Consider the following 20736-nt stretch of genomic DNA (forward strand, 5'->3'; position numbering starts at 1 on the left):
CCCGCTCAAGTTCTTTCTCTTTCTGGTACCATGTAATATCCTCCTGATTCTTGATCTTGCAAGGACGCTTCTTATCAATCTCAGCCCATACATTCTTCAGCTTGGTAAAAAACACTGACACTGGTTGCCCATTCTGTTGCATTCCTGCAGCTTTGCACATCAGTTCATGAACCTGTATAAAATCAGACTCATTGGTATAGAGATCTCCCAACGTCTTCCATATTGCCTCAGCAGTTTCACATTCCTCTACCATCTGTAGCACATCATCAGTCATGGCTCTAAATAGAATGGACATTTCAAACCCATCATCATCTTCCCACTTAGCATAAGCCTCCACGTCATCTTCACTAGGAACCTTGATTGTTCCAGTCACATGTCTCATCTTGTGTATCCCACGAAGATAAACGGACATAATCTTCTTCCATGTTCGGAAATTGGGACCAGTGAGTTTGGTATCTCCAAAAGAACCACCTTCTGAGCTCTTAACAGAGACCTCAACTTTCTGAACCTCATTGGCCTGAGAACCCTGACATTCACTTTTATCACCACCCATCACCACAATATAGTAGCAAAGAGCACAGAGTATGCAACGGAAAAAGAGAGGAAAGAGTGCTCCAAAATAATAATAACAGAAACCGTTTTTCCTTTTTTTTTTTTTTTTTTTAGAGAATCTGTTGCTGACCGAGTGAGACTGAGTTGACTCTGATCGAGTTGGCTCTGACCGAGTTTGCTCTGATCGAGTTGACCGACTGTGGCTGTTCCGACCGAGTGAGGCGAGCGACCGAAGGACGACGCCTGACTGAGCCAAGTCTGGGCACAATCGTGGACGAAAGCACGATCAGAGATGGACCAGGTGGCCGAATGGGACTGGATCGAGACAGGTGCCTGAAGAGATTGGTGCCTGGAGACGGAGATTGGTGCCTGGGCCGACGATCTCGGTGCTCTTCAGCGACGCCAGGAAACCCGAATTAGAGGAAGTGATGAATTCGATCCGAAGAGATGGAGATGACCAGGGCGATCCGAAGAGATAGAGGTCGGTCTTGAATGTGAAGCTGATGTAGACAGGTGAAGTTAACCTTGAAGGGAACAGACGACCTGAAAGAGACAGAGGACACCGCCGACCTTTTGATAGATGAAGGCTGATGTCAGTTGGAGTTAAAACCCTAATAAATGTGGTTCTAAAACCTTTTTTTTTTTTAATTAAGAGAAAAAAGAAAAAGAATAAGGAGACAAAGTCCTGTTTGGATCTTTGCTCTGATACCAAGTCAAATAAGACAAGATTGAGAGTGAATTTTCTGATATTTGATTCATCTCACAGTGGAGGTATATAGAGAAGATTACAGGAATACAATAAGTAAGTATTAACTACGTAATAATTACAATATATTCTATTCATAACATTAAGCCATGACTCACGCTAACAAACACGACCCAAGTTAGCCGTATTGGCACAGTAGTCTTCTCTTCTCAATTTGTTCTTCATAATGTTCTCTGTGTGCCACTTTTCTACCTGAATTTGATATCTGTCAGTAAGTTGGCCTTTGATTCCTTTTATATCACCATATTTCTCAAACAGCTTTGTGTCATATAGGACCTATGATCGGGGAAGATGATTGAGATGGGAACTGAGAGAGAGGGACTCTACTGCCTCAACCAAGCACAGAAAGGAACATGCAATTCTGTTGGTAGCTGTACATCACATCCTTGGTATCAACGTCTTGGTCACCCTTCCAGCAAAGTTACTTTATTATTTCCATTTTCTGCAAATAAAGCTTGTAATCCGAGCAACTGCTCCATTTGTCCTTTAGCCAAACAAACCAGAAAGTCTTTTCCATTGAGTACAATAACAAGTGAGTCTCCTTTCAAATTGATTCATGTTGACATATGGGGTGGTTACCATGTCCCTTCATTAACTGATGCACACTATTTTCTTACTATTGTTGATGATCACACTAGGTGCACTTGGATTTACTTGATGAAACATAAGTCGGATACCCGAAAACTCCTAGTTAATTTCATTCATCTAGTTGAGAATCAATTTGATAAGTGGGTTAAGGTTGTGCGTAGTGATAATGGACCCAAATTTAAGCTTGAAAGTTTTTATTCTTCGAAAGGGATAACTCACCAAACCAGTTGCGTCAACACACCCCAACAAAATGGTGTCGTTGAACACAAACATAGGCATTTGCTTAATGTTGCTAGAGCTTTACTTTTCCAAGCCCATTTGCCAAAACATTTTTGGGGGGATGCTATACTCACCGCTGCTTATCTCATCAATAGGACTCCTACACCACTTCTTGAAGGCAAAACACCTTTTGAGAAACTGTTTTAGAAAGCCCCAAGTTACGATCACTTGCGAGTTTTTGGTTGCTTGTGTTTCGCATCCACTCACCCTTACAAACCTACCAAGTTTGACCCTCGGGCTACACAGTGCATCTTCTTAGGTTATCTTAATGGTCAAAAGGGTTATATGGTTTATGACTTAGAAGAACATACGGTCTTTGTGTTGAGAGATGTGGTGTTCTTTGAGGATACATTTCCTTTCAAGCTCAATTCAGAGCCCAAAACTCAACCCCAAAAGTTCATCTTACAGTCATCCCCAATCTCACACTCCTTTGATACAGACTCAACAGTTTTCACTCCTTCACACTCTCACCAACTCCACCTTCTCCTTCACCAACTCCTCCTCCTTCTCAACTTCTTGAGAATCCAATTGAGATTGCTACACCCACACCAATAAAAAATTCATCCCAACCACCTGCTACTATTGAACAACCCACCACAGTGGCTATACCACATCCACCTCCACGCCGATCGTCATGCCCTACCAAGGCACCAACATTTTTGCAGGACTTTCATATTGAGGCAACCTTACCCTCAAGGCCCGCACCACCGTCTTCACCTAACAGAGGTAATGAACATTCTCTCTCTCACATGTGTTATCGTATGATCGCCTTTCTCCTAAACACAGAGCTTTCACCACTACTCTAACCATCCAGAAAGAACCCACCTCTTTCTCACAGGCTGTCCAGGTTCCAGAATGTTGTGAGGCTATGCGCCAAGAAATCCAAGCCTTACAAGCCAATCACACTTGGAGTTTAGTGTCGCTGCCTCCCAACAAACATCCCATTGGGTGCAAATGGGTATACAAGATCAAGCTTAACCCTAATGGGACAGTTGAAAGATACAAAGCACGGCTCGTTGCTAAAGGGTATAGCCAGATTAAAGGTGTTGACTACAGAGAGACCTTTGCACCAGTAGCCAAGCTAACCACAGTTCGTGTTCTTCTTAGCCTTGCAGCCTTACAAGATTGGCATCTACACCAATTGGATGTCAGCAATGCATTCTTGAACAGAGATCTTTATGAAGAAGTCTATATGAAACTTCCTCCTGGGTTCGGAGGAAAGGGGGAGAATAGGGAATGTAAGTTGCACAAGTCCCTTTACGGCTTGAAAAAGCCTCCCAGCAGTGGTTCATCAAGTTGTCAACTGCACTCAAGTCAACAGGTTTCCATCAATCCTGGTCCAACTACTCATTGTTCGTCCGAACACATTCAGGAAGATGTACTGCATTGTTGGTGTATGTGGATGATATTATTTTGGCAGGAAATAGCTTGAAAGACATCACTGACACTAAAGAGTTTCTCTCCAGTCAATTCAAGCTAAGGGATATGGGGCAGCTTAAATACTTTTTGGGTATAGAGGTAGCAGGGCTGGCCCTGGGTATAGGCCCAGCAGGCTTGTGCCTATGGCCCCCAAATTTCATGGGCCCCCGAAATTAAACCAAGTTTTATATATATTTATATATGTAAAAAAAAAAAAGTAATATATGCCCATATGTCTTGTCATTTTATACTTCTTCTCTTGTCGTTTTATACTTCTTCTCTAGTTCTCCTAGACTTCTAAGCGGCTACTCCGGGAGACAGCATCTCTTGTTCTTACCTCACCTCCATAATCCCAAATTCTCAATTCTCAAATCTTAAAACCTAGCAGCTAATTCATCATCAGATCATTGATTCATCGATCGTTGCCAATAATCATCATCATCTACAATCATTCTTTTGTCTTCTTGTTCTTTGTAATGTTTTATTAATTTTTCTGAATTTCTGGCAAATTTGGGAATTGGGAAAAAGAAAATAGCGGTTGATTTTAACCTTTTGATACTAATTAACACATCAATTTCGTTGGGCAAGTCTTTAAGTATTCTTTGCAAATTCAAATATTTTTCAATGAATCAATGATTAAGATTTTAAGGTCTATTTTCTTTATTTTTCTTCTTATTCGATTCGTCTGAACTAATAGTGATTATAACTAATTATGAATTAAGTGCATCTTTGTTATTTGTTAATGGAATAATGGTAGACTGGTACTAGTGCCGTAGTGGTATCAGTATCAAATGCAAGCTTGAATATTTTTTTTTTTTGATACATAAACTGATAAACCACAGAGCTGTACTCTATTATGCAGAGATGCGAAAAGAATCAAGTGCAGAAGATAGCAAGTTTTATTGCCTTTGCTACCTTTTGCTCTTGAAATACTGACAATATATATTCAGAAAGCAAAACCAAGACATGAAGAGTCGATCAAACTGACAAACTTTTATAAAAGTAGCGGAATCTGAGTGGTGGAGTTGGTTTAATGGATTATGAAGGCAGAGTATTAGTGAGGACTTCAGTAGTTTAATTGCAAGTGACTATACTACTGAATTGTATTCTTATAGAAGCCTGTAAGCCTATTAAAAAGCTATAAAGTTAGTAACTTACTTAATTACTTTTAAAGAGGAAAAAAAATTGTGCATATATTCGAAGGTGGGGAGCCCCATTTTTTTTTTTTTTGGCCTAGAGCCCCTGAGAGGTAGCCAGGTCAACGCAAGGAATTGCACTTTGCCAAAGGAAATACGCTCTAAAGATTCTTGAAGACACAAGCTTCCTAGGTGCAAAGCCATCAAGATTCCCAGTTGAGCAGAATTTGTCACTCACACAAATGGATGGTGCTTTACTTGAAGATCCATCGCAATACTGGAGGCTCGTGGGTCGATTGATATACTTAACAATTACTAGGCCGGACCTTGTCTACATTGTCCACATACTGAGTCAATTTATGGATAAGCCTAGGCAGCCCCCCCATCTTGAGGTAGCACACAAAGTGTTGCGCTACATAAAGCAAGCGCCTGGTCAAGGAATCCTCTTACCTACTAATGGAACACTAGAGTTGCAAGCGTTTTGTGATGCAGATTGGGCCCGCTGCAAGGACACGAGAAGATCTCTAACTGGATATTGCATTTATCTTGGATATGCACCTATTTCTTGGAAAACAAAGAAACATAGCACAGTTGCACGTCCAAGTGCAGAAGCGGAATACCGCTCTATGGCCACAACGTGTTGCGAGGTGACCTGGTTGCGCAATATATTGAGAGACGGTGGAAAAAACAAAAAAGAAAGACGGAGGGGCAAAATCAAAAATGAAAGTCTTCAAGTGACAGCAGAAACCAAGAGCTTAGAAAACGTTGTTATCTATTTGACTTAAATGGACACGCCAAGCAAAAATTTATAATATATAATTTTTATCTACTGATTCATCTCCCTACTTGTTTATCAGAAACAACTCAAACAAGAGAACTAATAATGATACATCTTTGGCATGGTGGACGCCTTGTGCTCTAGCCCCAACCTCCCACAACCAAAATTACTGAAGAATTGCTTTTGCAACGAGCAATAATTTCACCACTAGTTCTCCCGAGAAAAATAAATAAATAAATAAATAAAATAACTATCGGTCAATTTCAGTCTTATAATTAATAGTTGCCGATGGTCCCTCTCGATCATTACGCACATTAAACACTGTGACTCTCAAAAATTATGAATGTGTAAATTTTTTATATTTTTTATTTGAAGTATATGAATGTATTTTAGACATGGGATGTATTTGGATACAAGTTATACAACGGTCAACCAGACCACAGGCCGTGTATCGTAGTTGTGGGCTGATTGAGCTCGACTCATACTATCGGGGCCGTTAAGGCGATAGTGGGCCAGCGTGGTCCGGACAAAACTCAAAAGTTGATAACTCCCGCTCTTTTCCGCGAAACTGAAGTCTCTGTTTTCCAAAATTAATATCGAAGCAAATTCAATCAAACAGAAATATATCAAACTACTGCAAATCATTGCAACAAAGGAATAGCGGTAGCTATAGAAATCAAACCTGAGGTAGCTCATTGATGTGGCTCTGGTCCTTAGCTTTCATGCTCTGTCCCGCCGCCGCCAATCCTAATCAGCTCATTCAATTTTCCACAGACACCACCAAAGTGATGAAACATTGAAACTGCTCTACTTTGCTTTAAGCTGATGTACATTGCTATCATTTTATCTTTCAATAAGATATAAGAGCTGGGGCAATGATGAATTCCGAACACAGTGCTAACTGTATTCACTAAGTTGGGATATCGGGATGAGTATAGGAGCTCTAGAAGGTGACAGTTAGAGATGTATTTTTCTACAGGTTCTTGTTTGAAGAACACGGCCAAGATGGTGATGACAGAGACGAGCCCTTTGTGAAATAGCCCAATAGAACTGCCCTGAGCCGGAGGAGTACTTTCCTCCCTTGTTCTTTTATCATCATGAAGAAAATTAATCGATTAAAGAGGTAAACTATGAGTTTTAGTGAACTATAGATCATAAAAATTAAGAAGAACGTACGTCAATGTTCAATAACTTCCGTAAGAGCTTTCCTAGTTTTTAGGACAAAAGATTACTCAATCCCCTACAAAATTATGGTCAGCCAAAAGAGCATATTGGATAATACTAGAAATTAAGAAACAATAAGTAGAACAGTACACCCTAGTAATGAACATAAAAGAGATCAAGAGAGAAGATGCAGAGCAACACGAGCTCGGACTTGGGACTGATTTTGTTTGTATCAACACTAATCGAGTGCCCCAGATAGCCCTATAAGATTATTGTACTTTTACCTTTAAAAAATAACCTATGAATCCCTCGTAACATAAAAAGAGACTCACTGCTCTCATTGAGACATGGAAAGAGTTTCGAGTTAGTTAAACCTTCCTTTTCTGAACCCATCTTCATTTACAGATGGACTCTAGTACTAAGATCAGAATAGAAACAAATATGCAATCAAATGTAGATTGAACTGTAATCTCATCTAGTTTTTAAGCACTCTTATCAGGAAACCAAACTGTAATAAGGAAGCAAAATAACTACTCTTTTATTATAAGTTACTGTTTCATAGATACTTCCAACTATAGATTTATTTTCTCAGAACGTATGTACCTGTTAATGAGAAATAACATTCTTTGAAATAACATCAAAAGTAACTCCATTTTCTTGTAGCTTTTCTTGGAGATCAGTTGGGCCAAATACAATCCCAGGTGGGAGAACTCCTCCCTTTGGAAGATTGTCGCGTTGGCTCAGAACAATAAGTGCACACTGAAGTAGAATTATCGGGGTTGTTATGTAGCCAACTTCAGGTCCCATAACTCTTGTTACTATTTCCATATCAGGTTTTGTGTTTCCCTGAGAAGCAAGACTCCTGTCGCTGAAACCACATCCAACAAACCACATCTTAAAAGATGCACTTCTCACCTCCTTATCGGAGGGACCCTGCTTCCTGAACAATCCAACACTGAAAAATGGGGGATACTTTAAGAGAAGCCACCTCCCAAAGGAAAACTGACCCAAGAGCCCAATAAAAATTCCAACTGTCATGATCCGAAAAATGCCCAACAGAGACTTGGTGCCTATCTTCATCCCGAAATGAGCTGGCTTCACTGTTGACCAGAAGGCTTCTCTTTTTTTAATGTGTTCATCACTCTCATTCCTCCCTGGAAGACCACCGGGATTTTCGGTCAGAGCTCCAAGTGTTCTTCGTACAACGGTAGAATCTGCTGAAGGTAGCTTCACAGCCCAAAGGCCGATCTTTTTCTGGTGTTCAATAGTTGGTCCTTTGGAAGGAGGAGAAGCAGGAATCTGCAAACAGAAAATTAAATAAAGATTAACCTATTGAACTTCCCTGCCCATTAAGATAGTAAAGATACTAATCTTCCTTTCTGCTCTAACCAAAAACGCTACATTTGTCAGTGTCTATAGCTGCAAACATTTGAAGGAGAACTCCAAGGTATTAGTCATAAACAATGAATCCCCTATATCATGCAGCATATAGAACTACAAGATGAATGAGTAAACCCTCTCTGGCTAGCTAAGTAAGAAAATAACATTTGTCTTGGATACCATTGTACTGCTAGCTTCTGAGAAACTTACAATAAAAAAGCGAGCTTAAATTTTTATTGGCTAGTAACAACAAAAGGGCTAAAATTACAGTGAAAAATAGAAGTACAGTACTACACTATAAATAAGCAAACCATTGATTACCGGAGTAAGAAATTCGAAGGAAGATACAACAAGAAACAAAGAAACACAAGCTTCAATTGTCATTGTTTTCTGATGAACCATAAATTGTTTTGACTAGTATAACATAAATTGAGCTAGTATAAAATTTCATTTCTGTTCTCCCCTACATTACTATCCCAAAAACAGAACATAGCAGCAAAGTTTTCAACTTCAAAGTTCAAACAACAGAACCAATCAAGCAATCAACAAATCCAAAAAGTTCGGTAATTTACTCAAACTCATTACCTCCGGCCTCGGCTTTTTAGGTCTGGACCGCCGGAGCTTCATCAACTTATCCGCATTAGCCACACCCAACACCGCCGACTCAAACGTCCCGAAGTTGCCAACAATTCTCTTCTCGGACTCCAAGCTCACATAAGCCTCCACTCTACTCGGCACTGCCGCCCCCACCCAGTGCCTTGAGTTAAACATCAACCCAAACTCCGCCGGAACAGAGTCGAACCCACAAGCCGAAATGACCAACGAGCCCTTCTCCGCCGCCTTATCGAAATAACTGGCCTCCATCCTCTCCATGAACTCCGGCTCTCCGCATATGTCGAGATAATCACAGCCGGTCTCAACGCACGCGGCAACGACGGGTTCGCCGTAGAGGCGGAAGGGGCCCACGCAGTTGAGGATGAGGCGGGTCTGGGAGCAGAGGCGGCGGAGGGACGGAGGGTCGGTGGTGTCGGCGGTGAGGATGGGAATGGAGGGAGGTGGGTTTGGGCCGGTGGCCCAGTTGAGAGTTTGGGAGAGCTTTGCGGGGTTGCGGCCGGCTAAAGCTAGAGACTTGAGAGGTGAAGATGGGGTGTTGAGGAACTTGAGGCTTTCTTTCACGACGTGCTTTCCGGTGAAGCCGGAGGCGCCGAGGATGATTAAATCGTAGAGAGGGTTGGGGAGGTCTGACATGATTTTCAACTGAGATTCAGAGAAGGAGGTTGAAGTTGAGAGTTGATTTAGGGAAGGGCAATGAAATAGGGCCTCAACCGACGAGAAATGTTTTTAGTGCTTCCGTCAGTCCATTTGACCTGGTTTGACGAATCGATCTGACATTGACACTTAATTTTTAATTTATTGAATAAAAATGTAGAGTCTTTCTCTTTATTTGGGAAAAGACCATTTCAGGTCCTCTTTGAATGGTCTTTTATTCAGTATCTTTTCGTCTTCATCCTCCAACCTCACCATTATCCATAATTTGTAGAACCGTCTTATGCAACTATAACCAATGTTGGGAGAGTGAACCAATTAATCTTAAAATATGTAATATGTCCCTCAATATTAATTGGGTCCTTCAAATCTGAATTGTATTTGGAATTTAATTGGAACAGTTGCGATCCTTCAAAAACTTACTGGATTTATGAGTTTTTGGATATGAGAGATCAATCTATGTAATCTACTTGATTTTTCTAGCCAGAAGCTTTGGTCATCAATGCTGAGGATTTCACCGAGGCTATATCCACAGGTTTGGTCGATCTTGCTTTATAATAATTAATCATCAAGTAATTGAATTCAAATCATTACAATTAGAATTTCAGATCTTAAGAGTATAATCCAATGGCTTTTTAAGGATAGGGCAGGCGTAGCAGGAGGATCTTGATGATAGTGTTGATGGGATAGGATATAGAGTTCGAGAAAATTTTTCATTAGCAGGATCTGGAATTCTGGACGATCATGAAGAACGAAGCAGAGAATAAAAGCCTTGAATGGTCTTTTTAACAATTGACTGAGTTAATTAGGTTTTAGTGGAAACCACATGTCAAATTTCCATTGGTGCGTCAAACCACTTGGCAATCCAAGGTGGTTTGACAGGAGCACCTAAAAATTTCTCTTTAAAATGAGGTTTAAGATTTGTGGCCTCAATCGTAGGTGTCAAGTCATGTCATATATACACCTCACTAATTTGTTAAATCATGTCATGTAGTTCTTAAATAAAAAGACTATTTTATCCTTTCAAAATCTAATGGCTCTAAATTAGTTTAGCTTTATTCTAGAAAAAATACATTATTTTATTTTTTTTCCTTTTTTTTATTATATATATAATTCTTCTAAAAAAATTATATTTATATATTTTTGTGAATATATATATATATATATATATTTATTTATCTATAATTCGTCTATATATATATATATATATATATATATATGTTGTTGAATATATAATGGCTCTAAATTATTTTGACTTTCTTTTAAAAAAAAATTGTTTGGTTTTTTTCCTTTCTTTCTTTTTCATTATTTTGGATTTTTTTTCATTATACATATTCAAAAAAAAGTATGGGTGTCTATAACCGTCTCAGGTGCGGATGTCCGTACCGAGAGGACTGTACGGATTTCCTGTTTTCGACCACTTTCCGGCCACATTTTTACATCTTAACCGTTCAGTTTTTAGGTCCTAGTGTATAGATCACCTCTGCAAAATTTCAGCCAATTAATTTGGTGATCGTGAAGGCATCCAAAACTGAAATTTATCATTATAAATACGAACGGTTCCGGTTCGACAGATTCGGTCCGTTCGTGTAAAATGCAGTTTTGGATGCCTTAACGATCACCAAATTGGCTGAAATTTTGTAGAGGTGATCTATACACTAGGATCTAAAAACAGAACAGTTAAGATGTAAAAATGTGGCCGGAAAGTGGTCGAAAACAGGAAATCTGTACCGAAAATTCGGTACGGACGTCCGTACCTGAGAAAATTCCTCTATATATATATATATAATTCGTCCAAAAAATTTATATATTTCTGATGGAGAATTAATGTGGTGTGTGTGTGTATATATATATTAATATCGTAATTATAATTCATGAAATCTGGTAAATTGAAGTAATATTTAAATTTTTTAATAAATAAATTTAATAAAATTAATGGAAGATTAGTTACCTTACATTAACAAGTTAATTTGAAAAGTCAAAAATTAAATTGGATTCACAAAAATGGAAAGAAAATGTATTTAAATCGTAATTTTAACTCATAAAATCTGGCGATTGAAAACCTAGATATCTAAATTGATTGGGAAGTTGATATCAGAGAAGAAATTGCTTAATATGGAATACAATATATTGCACATGAGGAAATTAATTTTTGAAAGTATACTTGTTTTGTTGATCCCAAATTTTTCAATAGACAATAATGATTTTTAAATGTGAATGATATATAGCTTCTATTTTAGTGTAAATATGTCATTAGAAAAAAGTTCCCAATGAACTCTACTTGTTCATTATTAGCTACTTAGTACTTTTTTGTTCGTATAAGACATGTTAGTACTTAGCTGACTTTCAATTTCAATGTGAATGATATATGGCTTCAATTTTAGTGTGAATATGTTATTATGGAAAGATTTCTCGTTGAACTTTACTATTGGCTACTTAGTACTTACTTGTTCGTGCAAGACACACTAGCTTATTTTAAGTTTCAATGGATGATGACTTATATTTTAGTGTGAATATGTCATTCGGGAAAGATCTCTAGTAAACTTTACTGGCTCATTACTAGCTACTTAGTACTTATTGTTCGTTTAAGACATGCTAGCTCACTTTAAATTTCAGTATGAATGATGACTTCTATTTTAGTGTAATTATGTCATTAGAAAAAGGTCCCCAGTAAACTTTACTTGCTCATTATTGGCTACTTAGTACTTATTTGTTACTGTAAGACAATGTGGATGATGACTTCTATTTTAGTGTAATTATGCCATTAGAAAAAGATCCTCCCCTAAATCCTAAATGAATAAATTTAAAATTGAAAATAAAAACATAATAATTTATTATACTGAAAATAAAAGATGATTAATTGTTTTTGCTTTTTCTATTAACCAAGATCAATCCAATATATTCTAAAAAAAAAAAAAAAATTCCCAATCCGATAAGTATGAACCTAACATTTCTTCATGTTCATCTTCTCAAACCCAGCAAAAAGGCAAAAAATATAAAACAAAAGAAATCTCAATTGTTCTTGTTCTTGAACCCATTCTTGTTCATTTTCTTAAACTCGACAAACCCATTTTGAAAGAGAAATGAAAGATCTGGGAACTCCAAGAACAAAAAAGAATGAGAAATAAATTTTTTTTAGCAAAGCTTCTCCCTTGTTCGATTCACTTCTAAAACACAAAACCAAGTCCAACTTGTTTCTGCAAATTCATTCAACCCTATTCAACTCCCAAGTCTGCCTTAATTGGTGGCAACACCAGCAGTTGCGGCGAGGACCTTGTGGTCCTCGCCCCGAAGAAGTGGGCCGAGCATTGAATCTAGGAGAAGACCCACTGCCTTATCAGCTTCCGCAGCGAGGTCGATGGCCTCTTCAACACCTCCAAGTCCAACAGAGAAAGCACGAAGACTTGGATTGCAAAACAACCAAAACAATCACAGATGTATCAAATCGAATTAACACAAAATTTCATTCCTCCTTTGAAATCACCTCAACAACATCAATGCAGACCTGTTTTGAAATGGGAAATGAAGAAGAAGAACCAAGAAGACGTTGCAGAACTCACACCCACACCCACACCTCCACCAAAACTTGAACTCAAACTCAAAATCCATTAATATCAAGTTATTAACTACAACAAAAACACCAGCAAGTAATGATATAGATGATCTCTCCGCCCTCCTCCTTCCTCGATCTTAATTCCCGCTTTGAGTACCGTCGAAGTTTCTAGAGAACCCAATCCAAATCCAAATCCAAATCCAAATCCCAATCCAAATCCCAATCCCAATCTCCCAATTTCAATTTCAATTTCGTCCTCCAAAATGAAGGACATTTTTCTTGAAGTCTCGCTTGTCAAAGATCTGAAATCGGCGATGAAGTGCGTCGCCGATCCTTTTGTCGAGGTCAACAGCGTCAGCGCTGTGTGCCTAAAATCAAGGAGTAATGCAATGTTGTTGAGGGAGGAATTGGCGAGGACAACCAATCTTTTTAGAGAGTAGTTGATCGAGGGGAGAGGAAGAAGACGAGAGGTGGAGGGGTGAAAAAAAATTAAATAAAAAATTAAAGGTAAATCATTCTTTTTACCAAAAAAAGATATTAAAAATGTATTTACCAAAATAAATATTTAAAATTTCAGTTATAGGGCAAATCAGTCTTTTTACCTTCATTTTGTACCTCACGTGCCTCACACAGTCACATGTGGTAAATTTAACGGTGCCGTGACGGAAAGTTGATCTAGGTACTACGTTGACAAAAAAATATAAGTCCAGGTATCACATTGATACGTTTGAAAGTTCAGGTATCATTTTGACAGTCCTCAGAGTCTCTAGACACTATTTGTGCATTTTTCCCTTAGATTTATAGGGTGATGAAACCTATGTCAGTTTGGTTTTTATCCAAAACAGTCGTTATGGTGTACATGATCTAGTTCTTTATGTGTACTCTCTTTATGTTAGTAACTGACGCGGTGTACCGCGTACAATCGTTCACGACCGCAAATAGCGAATCAGAGGGTGAAGTTAGATTTAGCTATAACATGCATAGAACGTAGTAACGATTTACTGAACCAATTTCCCTCTTCCCCTCCTATTTAGTTATGGAAGAATGATCTTGCTGGTATATGAGCCTAGGTCTGTTTCAAGTTCGACTTGAGTTAGGTTTTGTTTTTCCTTTAACCTCCCCTATGTAACCAAACAAAACAAAACAAAAGATAGCAGATAACTTGAGCGGTTTATGTCAATAAATTTTTTGACATATATTTTCAAAATTGTAGCAAACTGTGCTATCACTTCGAGGCGAGACTTGATTTAGATAAAACTCTTTTCAAAAGATGTATGTCAATAAATTTTTGTTAGACTAAGTTCACCTACGAATTAAAATGTTATTAATGAATTCGGCTGTCAAATTAATCTGAATAATTAGGCTGAGTTCAGAGTATGTTTGAGAGCCAATAATATGTCGGTATAGACAAATAAATCCACAATGAAAGCTAGTAAAGTATTGCAGTTTTTTTTTTTAAATTGTGGCAACTGTGTTATCACTTCGAGCCGGGACTTGATTCAGATAAAACTCTCTCTAGAAAGTGTATGTCAATAAATTTTTGTTAGGTTGAGTTCACTTATGAATTAAAATGTTATTAATGAATTCGGCTGTCAAATTAATTTGAATAATTAGGCTATGTTTGAGAGCCAATAATGTGCCGGTGTAGACAAATGAATCCACAATGAAACTGAAAGCTAGTAAGTTTTGTAGTTTTTTTGCATAGTGTTGTGGTTGGTGACAAACAGAGACGCAGTACCAACTCCGGCGCTCTTCAGTTCTATGCATGTGTACGACGTGTCGTTGGAGTCTGTCTTTTAATGTCACATGGTATCTCTCTTCCTCCTTTCCCAGTTTCCCCAAACAAAGCAGACGCAGTTGCCACATAGGTCTGGTGACACTGGTCCCATTGCAAATATATTACTTGAGTGGGCCTGTGCGCTCGGGCTGTTGAAGCCAGATTGGGCCAGATCGTTGCTTTCAACTTCCAACCAATGAAGAAGCTAGGCTTCAGTTAGGCCGAGTCTCGTAACATTCGACCCCGCTCTTTTCCGCCAGACTATTCTCTCGACTAAATTGCCAAATTTAAAAAGAGGAACAGTTTGTTTTCAGAATTCGAGTATTTTCCACATCAATTAAGTGAAATTACAAACTAGTAGGACACATAAATTATGTGTGTGGGAAGATAAGAAGTAGTGGGACGTTTTTGCGTTGTTTCTACTTCATTTTACTTTACTTTTATATTTATTTTTTAGTTTTTTGAATTAATTTTATTTCAAAGTTCTATTTTTTTTTACATTTGAAAGCCTATACCGTAAAAAAGTTCGGTTACAATCACTGACAAGAGCCGCAATGGAGCAACTGAATGTATTTGGAGCTAAAATGGACAAATATGTGCGTGTGGGTAGTGTGTACAGACAATTGTAATAGTTGAGAGTTAACAAGAGCTCTCCTCTATTCCACTAGTCTTTGGTACGTGCAGAGATCAATCTCACTGTTTTAGTTTAGCTAGCATTATGAAAGAGAATTGATTAGAGGAGAGATATCGCTGGTTGTAAGTTAGCTATATTTAGTTTAACTGTTTTTGGCTGTCTCTAAGAGCAAGTTCACCCGTTGGGTCACTGGGTCACCGAGTCACTTACTATTCACTACTTTTTAGTGTATATTTTCATTATCTGGGTCACGAAATATACTGTGCCCGTGACTCAGGGTACGAAATACACTGTGCTCGTAACCCAGATGGTAAAATTAACACTAAAAAGAAGTGAATAATGGGTGACCTGATGACCCAACGGGTGAACTTGCTCTAATAAACCGGCTCATTCACTTCGTTGCTTTCATGCTTTGTCATTGTCTATATTTATTTTTTAATAACAATAATTTTGCTGGGTTGGTTAGTCAATGCCCATAATATACCACAGCCATCTAATTTTATTTCTTTGTTAATTAGGGTGAATAATTCATTGTTGCCTCGGTTATACCAATAAAATTAAAAATAACTAAATAAGATATCTAGCTTTCGTTCATTCTGAGGTTTGCGGCCCAAGACTCTAAAAAAAAAAATCTGGAAAGTGTCAAAGTACGTATACCAATAGATGATCAAAAATCCAAATTGGGTTCTTGATCTAGTACAATCGAAATTGATACCTATCTCCTATGCTAGATTTTAGGTAATAATCTCAACCTGTATATATTTGATATATAACATAAATATTCACGAGTTATTCAACCGAAAGTAGGAAGAATAAGCTCGGATAGCTCATCAGCTAGCTATTTTCATGCTGGCCGGAATGAAACTTCTGTTAGCCCATTGATCTGGCCTGCGGCTTCGCTCTGGTTCAGGCGAATATTGAATAGCTGCTTTAATTTCTGAAAGGCATGAGCAAGTCCTGCAAGCTGCTTTAATTTCTGAACTGCAACTCCACTTCCATACAATAATACCAAGTATTCGTGCGACTTGATCACAAAATTTATGAAGTAAATGCTCCAGAAGGCTAGAGCAACATACCCGATCGCGAGAACTGGAACAAGGATGAGCAATAGTAACGTTGAGGCGAGAATTCCGAATAAGATACTAATGTTATTCATGAATTCAGATGTCAACTCTGAAGAATTAGAGTCACCTTGGAGTATTTTGACAGCAAATAAAGTCCCGATGTAAACAAGTAAGGCAACAATAAAGGTGAGTAAAGAGTAGTAGTTTGTGACAAACAGAGATGCAGTTCCCACTCCTCCTCCTCTCTTCAATTGGAGGAGTATCCTAGCATAGACATGAGAAAGAATATGCATTCATGCATTGGGCTTATACAACTGCGATGATCGATGATCAGCACCTTCCTAGCTACATAACCTGCCTGTCGCAGGAGAGATGGCACCGCTAACTCGTCCTCAGTCCGATTCAATTTATCACACAAACTGGGGAAGGAACTGTACTTACTGAAACCTATTCCTCACTCATACGATATCACTCTCACTTGTCTGTCTTTACATATGCTGTGGTGGTCTTACCCCAACCTCCCACTACCAGACTTCTTTCCTCAAGCCCCTGCAGCTCCCCAAATTGAGGTCGCTGCTCAATCTGGGGCCTGCCAATTGCATCCCTCTGTTAATCCTGACTGCCAACTGCCCAGGGGCGGAAACAGGATTTATAACTTGGGGGGTCAGGACATAGTTAAACATATAACTAAAAATGAAACAAAAAAACTTCACAACATTTTTCTTTAGACTTCAACTACAGCAAGCAATCTCTTTACAAACGTTATTGTTCAATCCTTACTATGATCTGATAAAACTTCAAATCTAAAAAATTAACCGTAAACCGCAATAAGTTTTTTTTTTGAAAGGGGTTTGGAAAATTTTAAGTGTTGAGTGATGGAATTTTTTTTTTAAATTCCTTTTATTTGATTGAATCCTAATAATTGAATTCTTATGAATTTTAGTAAATAATTAATGAAAGGTAAATGCTCTCATCTCTCTTTTAATTTTGACCACAGGGGGGGTCTGGTTTGCTAAAACATATAAACTTATATATAATTATACATAATTAATTTATTAATTAGTTGTTATGTTCAATTGATTGGGGGGGGGGGGGGGGGGGGGTCTGAACCCCTGCAGACCCTTTACTAGTTCCGTCCCTGCTGAACTGCCACCACTTGCTCTAATCGACCCTTCAAATGTGTGAAGATCATGTGCAGCATTTCCAAGCATTTGATGAGCTTGGGATGATGAGATGGCGACTAAAGCCTCAGCTGCAGCCCTGATCAAGTCCTCAGATGGTTCCTTCAATTGGCTTCATTCAGAAAAGCTAGCTACTCCAATGATGACATCGATCTGTTGCAACTGTTACTGGTGTCTCCAAATCTATTCGAGCTTTTCTTCTTCAGTTAAACATCTGTTTAACTACATTTTTGGTGTCTTGGATGAACACAGTAATTAGCCATTAGACAAGACAACTAACTCAAATTTCAAAAACTCCAATAGGGGACAGTACATATCATGCATGCCTTATATATACAGTTTAAAAACTTCAAATGGTGGAGAAAACAAAGCGGAGTACATATATACTAATATACTATAGTCCCTTGATCACGGTAGACCGGTAGTCCATTCGGCTCCTCCATTTTGTTGTCGTCAATGTTCTCCATTTTGTTTTGCTATTGTTGCTCAAATGAAGATTAAGCAACAATAGCAAACACTGCTCATTTCTTCGGTGTTAGTCTGTTAGATCGTGACCTGACCCAAGTAGTCAAGCACAATTGCTAGCCCGAACAGCTAGCCGAACCAAAACAAAAAGAAAAAAGGAACAGAGTTTTGGTGATTGCGGCCCGGGCTGCTAAGCTAATCCACGACTGGCTTTTATGTCCTGACTAAGAAAATACGTGGCATTTTACTTCGAGGGTTGGTATACTATTTCCAACAAAAGTGTTAAGTTTTTCATTTGGTACATGCACACAAACAGCAGCAAAAGATCCAGCTACTAATGAAAAAAAAAACAAAAAAAAGAGTTGGAACATCACTCACTCTTCTAAACTCTGAAGATTAACAGCAGTATTGATATCCATCCCAAGAATTCCCAACGGCTTTTTGCACCACCTGCCCTGTACTTTGGTTCTTCCTCTAAGCTCTCTGGGAAAAACTTTAACCTTGAAGAATCCTAAATTTTTTGATTTATTTTTTCTGGTCTAATGTCCCCTGCTTTTAGTCCTCTAAACCCATTAAGGAAAGCAGGGGAGAAGAAGCGCCCCCTGCAAACGGTGAAAACGCAAAAGTTGAAGTTGGTTTGTGAGAAGAAATTCCATATGAAGTTTTGGACTTGAGTGATTGCAGAAACCTGTTTTTAAAGAAAACACACCGTACGAACCTAAACTTCAAAACCTGTTTAGAGTCCATAGTCCGTAGTTGTGGGCTGATTGTGCTGGACTCATACTAACGGGCCCGTAAATTCGATAATGGTCCAGCGTGGTCCCGACAAAACTCAAAAGTAAATAACTCCCGCTCTTTTCCGCGAAACTAATATCTCTGTTTTCATTCCCCAGATCCCAACTCAATCGAAGCATATTCAACCAAACAGAAATGTATCAAACTACAGAAAATCATTAAGAGCAAGTACAGAAAAGAGTATTTTTATCACAACAAAAAAATAAAACGGAAAAAACAAGAAGAAAAGAGAATTAAGAGCAAGTACTATTACTAACAAGGACAAATGAGTTTCCAAATAAGATGTATTATCCAAAGATAAGTGGCAGCTATGTATCGAAATTAAACAGGTAGGTGATTGATGGTCTGGTTCTGGTCTTGGGCTTCGTGCTCTGTCCATCAACCGATCAGCTCCTTCAATTTCCCAAAGACACGAGCAAGTGCTAGAAATGCATTGCTTTCAATCAAGCGGCCATTCAGTTCAATCAATTTCTCTTTCAATTCGCTGGAGCGATGATGAAGACCTGAAATTGCACTTCCATAGAGTGTTTTCAACAATTGGAACGAGTTAGTCACAACGCTCAGAAAACAGAGGCTCCAGATGAAGAGCACGACCCATCCAAAAGGTTTAACAAGGATGAGCAACTCTAAAACAAAGGCAAGAATTCCAAACAAGAGGCTAATCTTGTTCATGAACTCTCCGATATCTGCATTGTTGCGGGCAACTTGGATTATCATGAAAGCTAAGCTCCCAAAGTAAATGACTGAGTCCACAATAAAGAGAGTCATCAGCATACTGCCGTAGTTGGTCCCAAATGGACATGCATTTGCAAACTTGAGTGGGAGGCAAAAGCCCAAGATGGTGATGAGAGAAACAACGCAACCGTGTAATGCCCCTGTAGAACTGTTGAGAAGTGAACTCTGATCCATCCTGTTGTTATGGCCATGAGAAAATCAATTTACTAAGTAGAAGGACCAAGGGTTTTAATGAGGTACAGATTATAAACATTAGGAAGGCAAATGTTAAGAACAGAGGGTCAGAGGCCCCCTGTTCCTACTACATGAGACTTCGATCCCATTGTTCTTCAATATCAGTTAAGAGTCTTGTGTTTTAACAATGAAAAATTATTCGTCCCTCTTTATGGGCAATTATGAAGAGCATATTGCAGGTTACCAAAACATGGGAGAAGGTGCAGTGCAACAAGAATTGGGAGTGATTTGTTTGTAGCAACTCTCGGTACAATCAATCCCATTGTAGTCGAGTGCCACTAGTAGCTCTATAAGATAATTGTACTTCTAAACTAACCTATGAAAATGAAAGTATGATCGAAGCCCTCCAATGTAACCAAAGAAAAAACATTTAACGTATGAATCATTAACAGGAATACTTCAGATTCATTATTCAGAGATCAAAACCGAATCCCTATTCCATATTCAGTACTGAGCAAGAATAGATGTTTCAATTATTGTAAAAATCAAAACAGAACTTGTGATCACTGCAGCTGCTCATCACTGCAGCAGTGGCTTGTGATGAAAAAGATACCATCTGAAGGAAAATCAGCATTTATATTGACAGAAACAAATATTGCAACCAATTAATTGTGGCCAAATAAGTATCAAGAATCAGAAAGTAAATATCAGCAAGATACAGAAAAGTAAGAGCAAATGAATAATCCCCTGTTTTTAGCGGTAGACTAACTTAACTGTACCGCGACCTGCCACCCAATATTAGAGGCGATTCTGCCAAAAAAGAAAAAAAAAATTCTGGTAATTGACCACCGATGAGCTGCATGTAACCCAACCCCTGATCTAAAGAGGATATAGAATTCTGGATATGGCAAGAAAAAAAAAATTGCAGGTCGTGGCTACTCGGATCCACTGCCTCTCGTGCTACTGTACAGAGAATCAACTATCTAATTCAAAACCCCTACATTTGAATCATAGCCCGAGTTACTACAAA

General features: G+C 38.5%; 1 protein-coding gene across 2 annotated transcripts; it reads right to left on the reverse strand.

The window, feature by feature from the left end:
- Positions 1 to 5980: 5980 nt before the first annotated feature.
- LOC112188604 (probable mitochondrial saccharopine dehydrogenase-like oxidoreductase At5g39410) lies at positions 5981 to 9374 on the reverse strand. 2 transcript variants are annotated; one of them, XR_005807155.1, is made up of 4 exons: positions 8648 to 9374; positions 7286 to 7981; positions 6201 to 6604; positions 5981 to 6095 (listed from the first exon to the last, which is right to left on the reverse strand). XR_005807155.1 is itself a non-coding variant. In XM_024327752.2 (2 exons), the coding sequence occupies exons 1-2, from the start codon at positions 9308 to 9310 to the stop codon at positions 7289 to 7291; spliced, it is 1356 nt and encodes a 451-aa protein (XP_024183520.1). In that variant the 5' UTR covers positions 9311 to 9374; the 3' UTR covers positions 7194 to 7288. The 2 variants fall into 2 exon arrangements, 1 of the variants encoding a protein (XP_024183520.1); XM_024327752.2 differs by lacking the exons at positions 5981 to 6095; positions 6201 to 6604 and having other exon boundaries at positions 7194 to 7981.
- Positions 9375 to 20736: the final 11362 nt, after the last annotated feature.

This window comes from Rosa chinensis, chromosome 2 (genome assembly GCF_002994745.2).
Source record: "Rosa chinensis cultivar Old Blush chromosome 2, RchiOBHm-V2, whole genome shotgun sequence".
Lineage (NCBI taxonomy): Eukaryota > Viridiplantae > Streptophyta > Magnoliopsida > Rosales > Rosaceae > Rosa > Rosa chinensis.